Here is a 19,805-nt window from a genome sequence, read left to right as displayed (position 1 = left end):
CAAGTAAAACCTATTGCTTGATGCACAGTAAAAGGTTTTACAATTATGACATTATTACATAATGGTTCCCAGAAGCACTTTTGTAGCTAAATCCCTACCATGATTTCCACTGCCAAGCCTGCCTTTGAGGGATTTATAAATCTCATTATTTCAGTTCATACTGTACTGTGCTCTATGGGAGCATTTGCAGCACGTAAGAACTCAGGTCTCCATTTTGTTCTTGTAGGCCCAAAACTGTCTTAAGACTTTGGCTCCATTCTCCATTTATGGCTCAACTGGGACAGTAATTGCAAAAAATACATGAAGGCTTTTGTTGTCAAGAAAAGTCTGTGGCTACAGTGTCACTGTAGGCTTTGGTTATCCCTGCCAGTGAGCTTCAGGGCTGAGATACAGAGCCTATTACAAGCTCTCTGAACCAAGCAACTACCAGGTTCATATAAACTCACTCCTGGTAAGAAACTATATAATTATCACCATTAGAAATTAAAATTTTCACTTGTGGCTAGAACAAACACCTCTGGAACTCAGGTGGCCGGAGGTGAACAAGCAAAGTGCTGAAACTGACCCCAGATGCCAAAAATTAACAGTGAATACATCTACTTATTAAAGCTGAGATCTTCTTGCAAGAGCGTGACTTTGCAGCTTTAAATCTCATCTTGTTAAATTGTATTTTTGTTACATGCTGGTGCTATTGTGCTGCTGCATGTTGATGCTCACACCAAGAACAGTCCCAATTACAACAGTGCTCAAAATGATTTTGTGCTTTACTAAAAACAGACACTTTACTAATCCTTACTTAGTACCACATATGAACTCTTATCACAGATAGGAGCCTTCTCTTTCCCCCCAAACCATGCACGATTCATATCACGTTTGCCCATGTTTTTTATCACTGAAAAATATCAACTTCTCCAAGGCTTGCAGGTTCATCTGAGTTACTGCAAAGGAAAAAGGATGGAACTTGGATAAAAAATATTCTAGGAGATGGCCTCAAAAACTCCAATTTTGCTGTTCAGCAAAGAACTTCACTCACAAGCAGTTTATACTGATTCATTTTATTATAGCCAAATAAATCAAAAGTAATGCAATGTTTGGCCTGTCTGTTGTGTCAGGTGAAGGGTATATTACAAGGCAAAGATTAGAAAAGTGTCAGAAGCTGCTTTGTCAGTCACAGAAACTGCAAAGTTAGGCATAACTTGGACAGATTTCATTGCATTTTTGTTGGAGGTTCTGCATTTCAACATTCTTTTTTCTCAGACACTTGTCTCATTAATTATCTTAATAATCTTCTTGTGTATAATAGCAAAAATTTGTATCATTTCTTTAGGTTTATGGTTTCAATTCTGGCTTCCCTCAGTGCAAAAAAAGTCACTAGGAAACATTTCAATGTTGTATTTTGGGGAAAGGCAAGTAGTCCCCTCTGTAATGTGGGTGCAACTTGGCAACCTGAACACAAGCATTTCCACAGTGTGCTATTAACAACTGATAAACAATACCTAGAATGTTTGACTCCTGGAGTTTTTACCGAAGCCTGCAAGAAATTAGAGCTTCTAAAAGCAATTTTAAGTATTGTGACAGGTGATTCAATTACCACAAATGCCTTCAAGCAAATGCTCAAATCAGCTCTGGGGGTACATGCAGACACATTGTAATTCCAGTTTTAACTCAGTTGATACTGTACAGTACAGAATAAGGCAAAAAGTGTAATGTAAATATTTGTCTCAAGTACACTGGATCCTTTCTGTAAGTTCAGGATACAGGTGTTCTGCACTCTCAGGAGTAACAGTTTCTTGCCACATAACAGCAGAAGCTGGTAACTGAAAACTGTAACAATCAGAAGGTTAAGCAATAGAGAACTACTCACTGCTGTTTCATAGGAAGTAAAATTTGTTGGTTAAACCCTTATAAAGAAAATGATCTGGAAAATGTCATTAAAAAATGTAAGTATTTTCTAATGGTTGTCCCTCAAAATTTATCTAGAATTGTTTTGCACCATGAAAATTTGAATACCACATAAATAATTTCCTTTGGCCTCCCTTACCTGACTGGCAGGCATCTCTCCAATCACTGCCTCATAAGGAGGGGGCAGCTCACTTGGATACAGCATTCCTGGGCTATTAATGGTTACTTCATATAAAGCACCAAATGGGGAATGAGGGAAGTCCAAATGGAGACCTCTATATAAAAACATAAACAAGAAAACAATTGAGAAATAGCATTGAATTTATTACCTACACCACAGTGATGTAAAGACTTCTCTGAAGTCAAAGCCAATACACTACAAAGAATTACATTCAAGAAATGAACAGACATCCAAAATGAAGCCCCCGTTCACAGGGTAGCTTTAACAACTGTTTTTTATTTAGGATGCCAGCCATCTTTACCAGCCTGTTTTGCCATCATTAATGTCCTTCACTACTCCAAATTAATACATATAATTAGCCTAACAAAAACCCGGATGTAATCTCTCTGGAAGAAAGCCTAATGTAAGTGAAGGACATTATTTGGCTTTGTAGTGTTTGAAAGAGCTTCTTAGTGCACAGCTCAGAACCAAGTGCTGACTGCAACAACAGGGAAGGAGAATCACCTCTGTGCCTCCCCCCCGGGTGTGCAGGTGTATTCCGGTGGGTAGTAGGGTGGGGGGGGGATTGGTGGGATGAACTCATCAAAATCCAAGGTTTGGTGCAGGACAGTTCCATGCGGAGTCATGCAGTCAGGATTGGCAGAATGTGGCCTCTGTGGCAGAAACTGAAAATGAACAGGTAAAGTTCCTTCAGATGGTAGAAACATGATCAGCAATATTAACAATTTTAGTAAAAGGTCAATATTAGCAACCCTGACCAATATCAAATTCACTAATATCCAAACTGAAATGAAAAGGCATGTCTGGGAGCATAAGAATACGTGTGATCAGTGAGGAGGGTGAGTCAGATTGCCAAAACACAACAAAAGGTTTTCCTAAAGACAGAGAGGCCATGAGCCTCCAAGTCAGTCACTCTTAGGATGAAGGACACAGACATTTAGAATTTAACGGCTTTTCAAGAAATATTTCTACATTGTATATGATTTTATCATAGCCCCACATAATCAGCTGTATTTTAATAACTGATGAACAACAGATATAACTACTAAAATAACTATTTGCATGTTTTTGTTTCCAATCTGAACTGCCTCGCGCTTACACAGAAGAAAAACCCCAATGCCAATCCCCAAAACAACCCCAAATAAAACTAACTAGAAATAGGTTACCACATAGTCATTATGTTTTGAATAAAACAACTGGAAATATCCCACCCATTTTTCACTTCCAATGAAGGGGCCATTTATAACTATTCTTTATTATTCTTGTAAAACAAAATATTCTTAATAATTGTTTGTGGCTTGGTGATACAGGCACTTAAATGTGGTATAAAGGTTATAAGTACTGGTATGAAAGTAAGAAAAACATTTATTCCATCTCAAAACGCAAAAGACAATAACTACACTGCACAATAAAAAGTAATAACACTGAGAACTACGTCAACATTTGTGACAGGAACCTCATCAGCTGCCAGCAGAGCAAGGATTTAAAGAATATTCCAATACCCATTGCTATCAGAAACACTAAAAAGTGTTCTGGGAAAGGCCTAAACTAATTCAAGACCAAATATGGACCATGCTGCAGATCCCACAACCCACACCTGGCTCATTTTGGTCCCCATGGATGAAAGGAGACCAAAAGACAATCCAAAATCACAGAACTTTTTTTTCTCCAGGGAAGCTTCTGCTATCATATTACTTTTCTTGGATCAGCGGATGACTTGATCTTTAGCTCCTGCCTTTTAAAACAAGCCAGCTAAGAAACTTTGCTGAAGGCACATTTCTTTTTTTATACTGGAACAAGACAACATATATATTCGCACTGTAGGCTCATTTCATTACTGTTTGTTTAAATCCACGATAAAGATTTGGGAAGCAATAAAATAAAAGGGAAGATGTTTATGCTTAGGAGATACAGCAAATAGAAAGTAAATTACCTTCATTTTTAATATCACAGTTCTATATTTACCACTTTTTCAAGTTTAATTTTATGTACTTCTGCTGAATTTACATTAAATTACATTATACTGGTCTTTGGTATTATAAAGCTTGAGTTACATCTTAGTTCTATTAAACTCCCTCTATGTATGTTGTTTCAAAGGTGAGAGCTGTAATAATATAGCACAGCAGAGGGTCAGGAGGACCAATATCAACTGTTTGTGAAAATAAAGTATTCGCTGCTCACTGACCAGCTCTCCAGAGATATTTCCACATGTAACTACTAATAAAGAACCTCCCCTGCAGAATGTGTTATTTCGTTACATCCTACAGCCAACCAAGAACTTTCAGCCATTGTGTTCTACTCATGGCACATTTTAGAAACAAAGACATGGCATCAGTTTGATTTATTCTTCCTTATGTGAAGTGTCTGATGCTCTTTCATCTTCCACGTGAGGTGGGATGCTGTTATACCAAGTACTGTCAGACATTTCTCTATTTGGCTTAGAGAAAAAAAATACTTTCTTTACTTTGGTGTAAACTCATCTGATCTTTCGACAGCCATTTCCCAAAGTGCAACATTACATTAATATTCACCATTAAACTCCTAACTTCTGCCCTAAGCGATGCAATCGTCAGCAATCATCTGTCTGCTACCATCAGAAATACATGAAAGAATCTTTCAGGGAAAAAAGGAAGCAAGAAAAACTTCAACATAATTACCTAAAACCTGTAAACATTTATCATAATGAACACAAATATCTGAATGCTCTGGGTCATATTTTGTACACTGACTCCACCAAACTCAGGACTGCACTCATTTCCCTAAAAGAGTTGATAATTTGGGTCATTTTTACAGTCTGGAAACAGAACAATTTTAGTTTAGAGCTTCCTTGACCTTCTCCCAGACTTCCATATACTGCCATGGACCCTGAGCTTTGGTTTGCACCAGAGAACTTGTAGCTCCATTGCCTCAGTCCTGGACTTCCCCAGAGCTGGATCCATTCAGCCACATATTGGGAGTGATACTCTTACCACTGTCAGAACAGGGCAATTAAACACACGGCATTTTTACAGCAGGTGAACCATCAGCACACACTTTGTGGGACATGACAGAAAGGAGAGGTTTTACACAGGGCAGAAGGGGCTGTGGTTCCAGGAGGAGAAGACCTAATGCTTGGATGCAGTTCAGTTGAACAGCAGAATTATCTGCGTCCCTTTCAAGATCTGGGAATACAAACCATGGCAACGAACTGTGACCAACACTTGACAACGAGCAGCAGAATGGACATGAAAATGCACATGTTTGGGGGGTGTTTATAAACAACAGTTTACCTGTGTGATATCATCCTGCTGGAAGGCACAGAAATTAAAGTGAAAAACGCTGTAAGAGGGAAACTAGCAGGAAATGAAACAATAGCAAATATAAGGGATTACCACAAAGAACAGACATCCTTGAAAAAACAATTGAAAGCTACTAAGTGGGAATTAAGTCATATTTTATTCCACACTACTCTGCTAGCCTGCAAAACCTTATTCTTTCTACAGGAAAATGTATTTTAAAAATCTTCAATAGTCTCAAATAGTGAAGTCTAGCAGGGTTTCAGCAAAGGCTTAATAAAAATTTCATAGGTTAATAAAAGACAGTAATAAAATGCAAACAGCTGAGAAAACTGAAGAAACACTGACAAATACTTTCACACAGACACATTTTTGGTATTAGAAGACAGCTGTTATCAAATAATCAGTCTCAATATGCTGATGGCAAGTAGGACAGGCAACAACAAGAACTGCCAAGCAGAAAATGGAGGTGACCTGTTTAGTCACCAGGATAAACAAGATCAAGTTGCACTCAGTATCATGTCAAAAACTACAGCTCACACAGTGGGTCTCCCAGCCAGCCATGGGATTAAACTATTGGCCATTGCAGAAACAACAGACAGAAAATGGTTGCAGACGAAGATAAACAGCACATAGCATCACTGGTAAATGCTAAATACACAAACTGCATTAAAAGCTTAACAAAAGTTTGTAGCTATCAATAGATACTTCAAACATATTTACTAGAAATAAAGAGAAAGCCCATGGCTCTGGAAATCCAAGAGACTCAACCATTTCTGTTGTGCTCCTGGAGCTACTGGATGCTGGGAGCTTTCAGAAATCTGACAGGCAGTGAAATACAGATCTAGAATTCATGCTCTGCTTTTAGGAAGCAGCTGACCTTATTCTTGAAGCTTGGCATTCAAACTATTACACTGACACAGGTGTTACCTCATCCGTGGCCTTACTTTTAGTGTGTGAAACATGTCTAATACTGAATGGGCATTACACAGATTGGAGCTTGTGCTAAAGGGACGTGCAACACAGAGCACGCACTGCACACAGAATGTGGTGTGTTTTCATTGGCAATGTCTGACTTGGATTGAACAGCCCAATTTAAACAGCCGTCATAGTGAGGACTTAATTTTTGCCTGCAGTTATGAGGGAAGAATAAAACACTGTGGTTTTGTACCCACTCCTTGGACCTGCATTTAATACAGAAGTTTGCCATGGCACCAGCAGCAAGTTGTTAGGAAGCAGAGAATTAGAAGCACAAATGCTAGAAGTACTCTACTTCCAGAAGAGGTAAAAGTTTTTTCAAAATACAGTTACGCTCAAGGGTCCATTGCCATAGTACTGAGAATTCCACACGATGGGGCTGAACACCAGCAACTTCCTCTGCCACCTAACAGCCTGCAGCCAGACATGTCAGCTATCCCTGCCCAGTGAAGAAGAATAAGACAGCTCTTCTCTGTGTTTAACTTTTCCAGGTGAAATAAGCACCATTACATAGATATGTGTAAAACTGTAAAACTCATTCTCTTTTTGTCAGACCAAACTTCCAGCTCTTCACTGAAAGGTCATCTAAAGGTTGATCACTGAAGTAATTGGAAGGTATTATTCATGTTCTGAATATTTTGAGTACACTGAGGTAAAAGCTGATGGAGGAGACCCAGTTAAGGAACTGATGAAACACCAGGCAAGACCTGTCAATGTATTTCTCTACTGAAACAGTTCCTCATCTGATGCCATGTGGTCCATCCTTCTCCCTAAGGTATATGAGACTAAAAACTTTGCACCAGTGTTCCCAGCTATGGGACCTCCCCTCTAAACATCAGCAAAGACATCCTCTGGTCTGTATATCCTGCTGCTGCTCAGCACTACTGACCCCATGGTAAATGCCACAGCTGGGAGCCACTTCTCAGCAATTACAGCTTATCTAAACCAGAAGTGCCATATATCAGTATGTGACAGGTGCTCAAAGGGAAACTTATCTGGAGGTTTTCCCATATCTGCATGTAATTACCTCTGCCTTCCACATCACATTTACTGAATGTACTGTACAACTTCAAATCAGTCCTTTGGAGACTACAGGGTTCATTATTCTCATTTCAGTCATTTATAAAAATCTGCTAATTTTTGAGAATGGGAAATAAAAATTTCTAATTGCATATAATTAAATACTGGCATGTTATCTTGAGCAAAAGCTCTGTGCAATACACTCGAGTCTGTAATTCTGTCTTCAATTAACTGTCCTCCTGGACAGGTTGCTGTTTTCCTTTTCTGAAACATGGAATCAGTATCTGCTGAAGGGAAATGTAGACTCTAATTGTCTGCAAGAACAGAAGGACCACGGTTGACTCCTCTAATTTGTCCCTGATCTTAAAGGGAAATGATGAGACAGAAGGTATTTTGATAAGGAAAACGCATTCAGATTTTTCTGCTCAGTTGTTTCCATTTGCTGTTCTCTCAACCATTATAAGCCATTAGCTCTGCAGCCTCATGGGCATCGCTCTGCGACATCTTTTTTGAAGTGATGACCATATTTTAGTCTTAAATATTAAATATTCTTATTCTACCAATAAAATGTTTAATGAAAATGTTACATTCGTTAAAAATGCCAAAAGATTTCCTGACCAAAGGTTTGCATTTATGGTGGGTGTGAGGGGAGTATTTATGCAACCATATTTACATTTAGGATCTTTCTATGAATGTACGTCATTCCCAATGCGTATTTCTAAAGGGACTGTCATCTGGGTTTTACAGTACCTGTAAGTGAACTTTGTGCCCAAAAAAGTAATATTTAGGTTTTGATGCAATTAGATTAAATAATAAATGATATGTAATAACTTAAGATCAATTTTCAGTTAAGCTTCACTCTGCAGGATTTTTTAAATTACTATTTCACCAGAATATGGGGGTTAAACAATGCCAGCAAGATATTATCCTCATACAGAGATGTTTTCTGTGAGGTGTTTGAGTAGAAATATTAACTACAGCCTATTAAGATAATGACATGCTGAATTATCATTGGGACTGATGAAAACAGTAATTAAATATTACAGCTTGCATGTGTCATCATTACCTTATTTTCTTTACAAAATAACAGATGGTTTTAGGTATCACATAACATGAACAGCAACTAACAGTGATGGTGATAAAATCAGAACACACTCAATGATATCAGTGCCAGCACTTCTAGGATAAGAACTGTATAAACATATCTGGAGTGGAAGGAGGAGTGGAATAGGTGTACTTCATGCTTTAGCTTGATCACAGTGGCTGTCATTTCTTGTATTTCTTAGTTTATTTCAGGTAGCTACCTTTTGAAGAAAACAGGGTGCATTTTTGCAGTAGCCATTCATCAGACAAGATGTAAACTGAAACTGCCTCAGGCAACAAATGAAGTATCATGGAAGTGACACTTTGGTTATGAAGAGGGGTTTCTTCACATTACAGAGCCTTGCTATGATCTTGATTTGATTCGTATTTATCTCCTAAAGGGGTGTGTACAAAGAAAGAACAATTCTAGGAAGTCCTGTAATGGAGTGCAGCCTTAAACTCTATAGTGAAACACAAAAAATGCCTTTTCAATCTTTAGCTATGATATCACTTCTTCTTGCAGCTTTAGTACAATTGGTAGGGCTTCTTTGCCTGAGCAAATGCCTATACTTAACACAGTGAGAAAGGTTAAAGTGAAATGAAAATTTTGGGGTACTTTCTGAAACAGTCCACTCCAATAAGGAACAATCAGAAAAATTATAAAATAAAATATAAAGCAATAAAAATACTTTGAAGTATTTTGCCAGGTTTTTTTTCCTTAGCACTTGAAATGAAATATTTGTTAGGTAGGACTATTTTTAAACCGAAAAAACCCTCTTCAAATTAATTGGAAAATTTAATCTCTGCTTACTACTGGACAGCTTGTTTTTATGTTTTTAGGACATTTTTCCTAAAGATTGGGATGTCAGAAGTCAGCAGTTTCCAGCAAATACATCCGTTTGCCTGTATGAATCAAAACACTCCCTGTATGCAAAAGTCATCAACAAAGCACAAAATCACAGAACCAACGCTGCAGATTTTCTTGAGACTGTTACACCTGCTTTATGTTGCTAAGCAATAAATTGGAATTCTTTGAATTTGCAAAACTTACCATTCTAACAGATTAATTTCTGAGACAAGAACACTAACACAACACAGGAATCACAGAACTGATGCTCTAACAATAACCTAATGATGTCCAGGAAGGGTGCTCCCTATTGCCTCTTCTTGCTACAGGAGAGCCTGCAGAGCTCTTGAATACTGTAGAACAGAGTAAAACAATCAGCAGAATAATTAAAACCTTTTCAGCTTTGAGGAGTGGCATCTCCTGCTGCTGCTGTCCAACTTCCAACATGGGACAACCCAGCTAAGAGAAGATGCACGCATCAGTGAAAAGTAAAAGGAAAAAGCACAAATCCAAACATTTAACAAGCAAGAGAAAAGGAAGTTAAAGGGGAACTGCAGATCATGGGACAATAGGCTGCAAGTAGTGAAAGAAAAAGAAATCCTCAGGTCAGAGTTCAACTGGTCTAAGTCAGCGTAGCCCCAGGGAAGTTACGCTCACTTAGGCCCGGTAGGAATCTGGCTCAGCAACCTGAAAAAAGAAAGGGAAAAACTGATAAACAAGAAAAGATTGGGATTGAGCAGAAATATATATATATATATTTCCCTTCTTCTGTGGAGAGGGAAGAAAATTCTTTTCGGTGGAGCTGAAAGGGTGGGAGAACGGACAACCAAGCAGGAAGACAGAAAGCTGGAAACACAAAGCATAGGAAGCAAAAAGAAATTAACATAATGGCAGCATTGCCAGGTGGGAAAGAAAGAATCTTAAAGACATCAAGAATGAGTTGGCAGAGAGAAAAATTATGTGCTTTTAAGGAATCTGACTTGCTATTGAGGTTACTGCTTCTTGCATGTGCCCGTCAGAAGCACTTCAATATTGTTCTGGGTTCATTGTTATCTATTCCTTTTTATCCATCTGACACTGCTAAATATTATTAAGTGTAGATCAAGATTCCTGGAGTATTTACACTTCTGGATCACTGCTACCATTTTTCCACTAGACAGATTTTTTCAAGATGTGATATTTTCTTCATCTCCCCATCAACACTGCAAGGTGAAAAAGTTCTTTAGTCAATGGGCATTCTTGTAGCAAATATGGAGGGGGAGAGTGTGTGAAAAGAAAGAATACCCAGAATATGATAAAAATCCTTTAACATTTAAAATATAAGTGTCACCAGCTGAAATTATTATTTCTGTTAATTGTTTCACATCCTTACTAAAGTTATTAAATAAGCACTGTTTACAAGCATCTACAAGCCTGCACGATATGCATACACAGAGCCCTATAGCAAAAATGCATTTATGCACTATTTGTAGTCATTACCTAAACATATGAGCCTAACTTATTATATCCATTACTATGTGAACCAAACACCAGATCCCAGACGGAAAATATTCTTTAACTGGGTTTGAAACCCAGTGACTGGAACACTTGTCTAGAAAGGACAGTCTTAACTCTGCAATTCATGCACTTAAATCAATATCTATGGCACCCAGTGTATTTCTAGTTATTTATTTATTTTTAAAACAACCACATGCCTGTTGAATAAACAACACTTCTGTGTAGTTTAAATGGTTTACAGCTAACTTGCTGGGCCAGTCTTCCATTCATGCAAAAAAAGTTGTACAAATGATGAGTATTAGTGTGTTTGCCCTCCCTTACTAAACAGGATATTTCCTAGATTCTTCAGCAATAGAGCAAGGTTACAAGCAGTGTAGCTGGCCTGAAAAATACAAAGGCTTTTAAATTTTTCTTTTTTTTTAATCTCAACATTACACTGAAACCTTGTGAATCCCAACACTCATTTGGAATAGGAAAGCTGCCTTTGTGCAACCAAAACAAGACAGCATTCTGTGATGCAGCTGACTATGCAGAAGACTAATAATCCTTTTCCCTCGTTTTGAACACAAATGCTACTCTGAAGCTGAACATGTTTTCCTTTTGAAAACACAGTTATTGGCACTTCTCTTACTCCATAGTTCTCATACCAATGCAGTAGTGAAAACTGGGATCTCAAAGCTAAGTAATTGCTCTGGGGAGTGTGGAAACTGGAGATAAATACAAGTGATGACAGTAAATGTAACGGGCATATGTAACTAAACCTCGTTAATAACCTCGTTAACAAAAATAGCAACTCCCAATTGCAAAATTCTGATCATAACACCCTAATGTAATACATAAACATTTAAAACACAGCAGCTCCTCACACTGCATACATCTATGTGCTATATATATAGATGTATGCAGATAAAAAAATAGACCCATGTACGCACACATTCTAACACCACACAGACACACAAACAGGCTTAAGTTCACAAGCAAAGAGTGCAAATGAATAACCACAGAGAAGGACACTATGTTATGCTGGACAAACCCCTGTGTTGTCACTGAAACGTACTCACCATTTGCAGAAGATCAGAAGAAACCATCTGCATGCAACACATTGCTGTTGCCAAAGCACAGACAATGGTGGAGATGATATTGAGAGCGCACACACTGAACAACAGGTCCTGCGGAGAGACATCATCAGAATATCATCTCTTATCTCAGGGACACAAAGGACAGGAAATGTTTGAGGAATTTGATAACAAACACTGTCAACTGCTATCAATTAATATGGTCTCAAATAACTGGGTAGAACCCATTTAGCTTGTAATCTTTTTCCATGTAGCAATCCACAAAGGCAGCAATTACAGAAACAAACATCTTCCCTTTCCCACTTCTCACAACACATTTGTTATTAGATATTTCCTCAGAAATATTGATGCTCAAATTTTCTAGTTCCCCAAAAAGAAAAATTACTCTTTCACACTGGACTCCAAGCTACAGCTATCAAAAGAAGGATACTACGAAAGACACTTCTGATTAAAAACCGACATGCAGAAATATTATTGCTTTCAGTAGTTGAAATCTCCAACTTAGGGCTGTGTGTTAAAGAAATTCAATGGAAATTCTAGTATGAATAGAAACTTATTCTGTGTCAGAAACTCTATACGTCTGAAATATTTTTATACATGAGAGAAACACAGTGATTACACACCCAGGCATTTCACCTTCTACTGATGAATTAAGTGCTTATGGTCGTACTGTTGGCTTGGGGGTTTTTTTTAAGAAAAAGAATTTTAAAATAGAACACAGAGTATTGTTTTAACAAGTAGAATAAAAGAAAAGAAACATTTGAATTAAAATGGAAACATATTTATAGCAATGGTGTCATTAAGAATAAAGCATCCATCTCTCTTCCAATCACTGAATTTGTATTTACTTTCTTCACAGCCAGTGAAAAGAAAAGAAAAGAATTTAGTGTGCTGGCAACATTTCAAAACTACTACAATCATTGTACAGCAACTGCATGGCTGTTGTGGCAGTTGGGTGGCTGAGTTCTCTGAACAGCCAGTAAAAGCATTTGAGAAAAAGCAGCAGAGAGAACAGATGAAAAACTAAATCAAAATTGCTACAATACCATGAGTAAAAAACACTCACTGTGTAAAGAACATTCCATAGGATCTAAGTTTAAAATTAGAGTATTTTATTCACTGCCAGTGCATGAAGTAACTTCCATGCTATAAATTGCTTTGTTTTTCCCAACAGTACTGAAACAAATGATAGAAGGGTGCAGATTTACTCCTGCCACTGTAACTGCATGCTCCTCAAGTGACCTTCATTTGAAGATGGAAATGCCAGCCATGGGAACCAGGCAGACAATAAATGGGCCAACAAGTTTTAGTCATTTAAAAACTTAACTGAGCCAGATTTGCTCTAGCTGATCTGGTCAGTAGTTTTCTGTCTTCTTGGCCAGCCCCTCAGCAAAGGGGAACAAAGAATCATCAGCATTAACAGCAAAATACTGGAAGGGCCAATCTCTAACTCACAGAAGGTGATACAGAGGACTCACTCAAATACAAAGTCATAAAGACACACTTAGAGTATTCAGATGGAGGTACACAGGCAAAGTGATCCCTGGAGATTCAATTAGTTAACAGTGGCAAAAAAAAAGAGAGATTGAGACCCTGGATTTTCTGCTTTCCATATGCAAACCTAGGTAAAGAACACTGAGGCAGAGACAAGAACTAGGGTAGAAACAGGACAATTTCCTAGCGGGAAGGAACTTCATTCATTGTTTACTACAGCCATTTAAATATAAAAGACTTGGCTGATCCAAGTGCTTAACTTAGTACCATTTATGCTAAATAATAAAATCAAAGTTCTAAATTAGGATGCAAAGTGTCTCCAAGACCCTCATACAACTTCACATGCCTCACGACAGACTTAACTGTGCCTCTAAGTCTCATGACAGATGTTTCTCTGATCTGTTCCTAAAGATCCCACAGCTTCACCCCACTATTCCAGTGTTTATTTTTACCATCAGTGTCCTGGTTATGTCCATCCCAGAGATGAAACTCATGGCTTCTTTTCTTCCTTAGCTCTTGAGAACAGGCTGTTACACAGCAGACTTCTACACCTTTGAACTCTATTATCACTCTTGAAGCTTTTTCTACCTTTACTGTGACATATTAACCCCATTTTCTCCAATCCTCAACTGAAATCAACTTTCTAGGCCTCTGATAATTTTCATTAATTTGATTTGTTTCACCTCACCTTGGTCCACATTTTTCCTTAAATGCAGAATCCTAAACTAGGCACAACTGAAGGCCTTGCAAACACTGACTCTAGAGTGAGGATTACTTCCTGTGCCTTGCAAGCTACACTCATCCTTACCCATCCTGACTTTCCTCGGCACACAGGGACAGCTGCACTCTGTTATTCAGCATTACTGTTTTGATGTTCCACAGGAACAGCAGCCTCTTCCCACACACTCCTTTCCAGGCTAAGCACACAGCAGTTACTGTTCCTGCTACAGTCTTTTTGAAGGTGAAGGTACAACTAGAAAATTCCAAATGCAGTGATGCAGAGTTTTTATGTATTTCATAAAGATTAATAAGTAGCAGACATCTATAAGCCAGAAAATGTAAAAAGGCAGTGAAGTTAAACAAAGAGATGGAAAACACTGTAAGTTTAAGATTTTAACATAGACGGTAATAACTGAGCAATGATGGTGGAGTCCTCACCATCACTAGATATTTCTTAAAGCAAAACTGCTTCTTTATTTGTTTTGGCTTTTTTATCCTAAAGTCTGTTTCCACTCAAACAGGAATCAAGCCACAATCCACCCTTCTCTGCTCCCCACACCCCTCACCCTCCCCAAACATTAATCAGCCTCAGGCAATTTACTATTTTCAGGAAATTCACTCCCTGTGCCCTGTAGAAAAAATAATTAGGTAATTCATAACACTCATTTATTCAGCTAGAGATAAAAAGTGAGAAGGAACTAAAGATCTCCATGGCCAAACATGCTGCCAGAAGGACAGGGTAGGTGCTTACAGACTGCAGCTGGAACAAACACAATGACAATTAAGAAGACCTTTAGGAAATGCCTGTGAAAAAGCAGTAACCACAGCAGGGCCAATTGTATCTCCCCACAGCCCCCAGCCACAGACAGCTGCATTTATAGGTGTTTAAAGGAGCAGGAAATCCGTATTAAATACAAAATCAGGCAGCTTTAGTGACAGATTTTTAGCTGACATCTACCAGAATGCAAATCAGAAAACAACACGTGAATCTCTAATGGTGTGAAATACAATCCTCTGCTCCTCAGAAATGGCTCAACCAATTTTCTCTTAGATGCTATCTTTGTTTTTTAAGACAAAAATCTGATTCCTCAGCATGTTTATATGATAATTAATGCTCTGATAAGTGTAACGTACTAGGTAGAATTCTTCTTCTACAGGTTACATATACAATTTTCTTGATACACCTTAGCTCACTAACTGCAGAGGACACAAATCCCTGGAATCAGCTGCCAGAACTGCCTGGAACCATGCCTAGATCAATCTAGACATACACCCACAGGAGTCAGACATTGTGAGCGGTTTCTCTGTGGCCACTTGTTTTCCCAAGTAGGTCCCCCAGTAAATCTTAAAAGCTGAACTAAAATTTAAAACTGATAGTGAAAAAAGCAAGATTTCATGGCTGCAGTATTCCATTTATATTACAGCTGAACAATTACCAAATTAATTGTGCCAGCATTGGCATAACTGTTTGTCATGCTTTCCCTCCATAATAACAGACACCTTGGACTTAGGCTGTGGTCCCAAAGGATACCTGTGCATTCTCAAATCTTCTTCACACTATCATTTTCCGTATGTCTAACTTGAGGACAGGACATCTATTTTTCCTTCTTTTTTTCCTAATTCAAGCTGTTTTCACTATTATTCTTTTGACACCATTTTTGTGCTACTGCACCTCAGAGTTCTTCGTTTACTAGCACAATTAAAATAATACATAAATATACAAAAATGCATGTTCTCTAAATGTGTAGCCCAAAAGCCTAGAGAACACATTAAAATAAGAGTTGTGTTACAGCATCTGAGTATTATTTAAAACCTGAAAGTTTAATTGCAACTTCTAAAAAATATTTTGTAGTAAAAAGAAATTAGAATATAATTAATTGTGAGTATCACATGAAAAAAAAACCCCATACTGCAGTATACTCAAAAAGCAATTTGTCCTAAAAACTGATTTTTTTTGTTTTCCATCAGACTGCTGGGTGATAAAGCAGTCAGATGGTATCAAACTGGAGTAAGTAAAAAATTGGTGATTGTCACTTCGATAACTCAAATGTAGAAACAATCATTTAACAAAGCAATTTAGAACAGCTGTTAGCACATGCAATTACCTGACAGAAGCAAAGAGATGAGATAGAATCTAAAATGAAAAATGACAATGGCATGAATCTCATCACCCAGTGATGGGAGCACTGGCTGGGTCCTTTATAATCACTGCATGTGTGTTCACCCTCCTGAAATTTTGTCCTTCAAAACGTCATTTGTACCTCCTATCACAGCAAATATAAAGGAAAACTAGAATAGTATCATTTCACTGTAATGGTGGGCCATATCCAGAGAGCTCCTTCAGCTCAGAAACCAAATTTGTAACTGAATTTGTCTCTAGTATCAGTTACCTTTCAAAACCATCAAGTAAGCCAGACTAAAAGAGGAATGTCTGGACATCTTCAAAACTCAACTCACATGCAGACTTTGGCAAATATTTAGTCACTTTCTTGCCTCTTCCTATCATAGCAATGAACTGTACTGTAAATTAAGTTACATGCATGAGCATCAAACCAGAGAATTTGACATTCAATACAGACCATGCCACACAAACAAAGCACTATTACCACAAAACATTTACTCTGTCAAGTTATCATACAGAAAATTAATCAGCTTATACAGAATTGAGAAACTATATTTAAGCCTATTTTGCTCTAGAAGGAAACAAGTACAGCCATTTCATTTTATGAGTTCCAGTCTGCTCAAAAGTATTGAACTGGCAGCCCTCTTTACAACACACTCACATTTTGCTGGCTCGATAAGATTATTTTCCTGTGGAAATAAAAGGTTTGTAGTCTTTGAGGTTCATAAGTTCCTGGCATTTTTGAGACATTAGTCAATATGCAAGGAAAGAAGTAAAATCAGCTTGCTGATGTGTAAAAAGAACACTCTGTGAGCAGCAGCCCCGAACACATGGATCTAAACATTCCCAGCAATCAATGGCTAAACCCAGCTCCACAGCTGCAATACTGTGGAGATGATTTCTTTTCTCCTTGATTGACTTCAATTATAGTGCTTCATTTCTTATACTACTGTATCCTGAAAACAGATAATGAGCAGTAAAGCTTTTTCACCCATGAAATTAGTGTCAATGTACCTTTTTTATTCAAGAATTCAAGGACAACAATCCTTTTAACTCAAAATATAACTTCAGTTGTTCTCACTGCATACGTCTGAAAAACACTGGGAAAAATATCTGCTCTAATACAAGAAAGGCTCAAGAATTAATTCTGAACCGAATAGGTCTCAAACCCACATTGAATTGTAAATGGAGAGATGGCCAACACTTCATAAAATAGATTTAAGGTTTCAAAGTACAATATTTTTACATGCATCTAAAATATTTACTGTATTTTTAAAAAGCAGAGCACAGCTGCTACTTAAAAATAAACTCAGGAAGGTCTTCTTGCACACAAGTTTGCACACCTTCTGACTCAGGTGTCTGCATTAAATTTAGTACTGGGGATATGATAGTTAGAGACTCCTGAAAGACTAAGGTTTCATAAAATAACTGCACAAGGATGGAATAAACAGATTCCAGTCATTCAAAGAGGCACCTTTTCAACCATGGGAGAAGTTTACAACCATATTCGCTCATTACCCAAGCTAGGAACAGTAAAACTTATCAGGAAGGAAAAGTAGCTCAACTATTCAGACTGTAAGGACCACCCTGACCCACCCCATTTTGGATGGTCTCTAGTGTGGTAAATACACTCAATGTAGGGAATATTTTCAGCTGCCTGTAAAGGAATGTGAAATAAGCCAAGCAATTTAAAAGATCTGATACAGAATTACTTATTCTATGCTGAGCTTCATCCAACTTTAAGTAGCTTATGAAGCCTCTTGAGAAAGTTATTCAGCAAAATTAGTAACATTGCATTTGGTCTTACAGTAAATCTGAGGAAAGGCTGTTCTCAGAACTCTAAAGAATGTGTTAGAAGCCATCCTCCTCTGTTTTGCAAGTGGAAGTATCTTCTTCTGAATGGAAAGAAATTTAAACATATGAGTAGACTTGGTCATCAGGAAACTCAGTAACAACTAATTTGGATTCAAAGGAGAGGAAAGGAAAGAAAATATTCACACAGAAGACTGCAAGAGCCCCAAGCTACATAAATCTCTAATAGACATGCTAACTAATGAATGGAATCAGAAACCTGAAAAAAAACATTTACTATTTATATTGTACTTGAATTTTAGCAGTCCAAACCAAATACGTATGCTGAAGACAGAGGAGGGAATCAGCTTCTCTCCTTGCCTGATAGTCACAAAAGCATTCTACAGCTGCACCCTAAGTAAAGTAGGAAGCAATTATGCAAATAGCAAATCTGTAAATTCACATACATGTCTGCAGGTATTCTGGACTGTATAAGCTGTTTAAAAGTAATTCAAAATACTCAATTGGATCATTATTAAACCAGAACAGCATAACATTCTCCTCTTACATGCCAGTATCAGACAGCAATAATACATTTAAAAATAATTTAAACTTCTAAATACCTAATTTCATCCTCTCAAAATGTTCCATGTGCATTTTAAGTAAGTTCAGAATATTCTGAGTTTAGAAAGAAGAAATAATTTTCATAGATGAAAGACATCAAGAAAATTCAGCCTTTGTACTCTAATTAACATTACAAGAAAAACTCAGTTCCTCAAAATTTCATCCACAAAGCAACACACTTCCTGTGGAAAAACAGATTAGGTTGATGTTATTGAAACTGCATGCTGAGTCCATCCCATCTGTGGTCATCATCTCATTTTTGGACACCTGATTCTTAATAAAGCTTTTAAATTCTTTTAACTAATTTTGTAAATAAGTAGGATTTGCTTGTGCCTTCATTTGGCTTTAATTAACTCAAGTAAGTTCCTAACACAGGATAAAGCTGTTCTAGAAGTTTGGTTACTGTAAAAAAAAAAAAAAAAAATCAAGATACTGAAACACTGACATCCTTTAGGAGCACATATCATTGACCCTGAGTATCCAGAGGAAAGCAAGGAACCTTATTTTCAGGGGCATTTTAGGAGCTACTAATGCAGGAAACTGTGAAAACACATCTTCTAGTGAAAAACAGAAACCAGAAGTCTCTCCATTGTAAAACAGATGGATCAGACTTGGGTGCCTGCAGATCTTAATGGCAGTTCATCACATCATGCCACTGTGCTATTGTTACTGAGGTGTGCAGACAAGGCTACAAGCGTGGTATCTTATAAATATAATTCTAACCCCACCAATTCACCATCCTTGAATGGGCTGAATCCCCGTTACAACAGTCAAATGGCAGAGTATTTTTGTCCATTTTACTGTAGCATGTAATTTTGTGCTGAAATCCCACTATTCAACTAATCTCAGAAATCATCACTTAGCTGATAGATCAGTCAGTCTATACAATCAATACTCATATTTATATATGTACATATGTGTGAGCATACATACTGCAGTGGTAGTTCTTTTGTCCCCATTAAAATGTTTGAGTAGTTTATTCAGGGCTTGAAATTAAGAAAGGAGGATTGATTTACAAAAAGCCACAAAGACATGATTCATAGCAGAAACAACAACAATAACAACTTTAGAGATTTTTCAAAGCAATTATAAACCCCCCACTCAATATTCATGCAAGGCACAGTTAACGTACACAAGATCAGTGGCCACTGTTGGTTTCCCTTGTCCTGTTTGGCTGCCTGGGAACAAGATCAGA

At 37.6% G+C, this 19,805-nt stretch overlaps 1 protein-coding gene across 9 annotated transcripts in view; it reads right to left on the bottom strand.

Moving 5' to 3' along the window:
- The window catches only part of FAM189A1 (family with sequence similarity 189 member A1), a 109,955-nt gene that overhangs the window by 32,013 nt on the left and 58,137 nt on the right, over nucleotides 1–19,805 (bottom strand). For 4 of the 9 annotated variants that reach the window (XR_005602737.1, XM_039557451.1, XM_039557445.1 and 1 more), the window contains exons 5-8: nucleotides 11,845–11,952; nucleotides 5,353–5,415; nucleotides 2,588–2,748; nucleotides 2,042–2,177 (exon numbers count right to left, since the gene is read on the bottom strand). Coding sequence is in view for 8 of the 9 variants with exons in the window: in XM_039557451.1 (XP_039413385.1) it covers nucleotides 2,042–2,177; nucleotides 2,588–2,748; nucleotides 5,353–5,415; nucleotides 11,845–11,952 (468 nt within the window). In the remaining variant the exon portion in view is untranslated. The remainder of the gene's footprint in view (nucleotides 1–2,041; nucleotides 2,178–2,587; nucleotides 2,749–5,352; nucleotides 5,416–11,844; nucleotides 11,953–19,805) is intronic. The other 5 variants (XM_039557446.1, XM_039557447.1, XM_039557449.1 and 2 more) reach the window with 5 other exon arrangements.

This window comes from Corvus cornix, chromosome 10 (genome assembly GCF_000738735.6).
Source record: "Corvus cornix cornix isolate S_Up_H32 chromosome 10, ASM73873v5, whole genome shotgun sequence".
NCBI lineage: Eukaryota > Metazoa > Chordata > Aves > Passeriformes > Corvidae > Corvus > Corvus cornix.
Note: the sequence above shows the minus strand (reverse complement) of the source record. Positions and strands in the feature narration are given on the sequence as shown.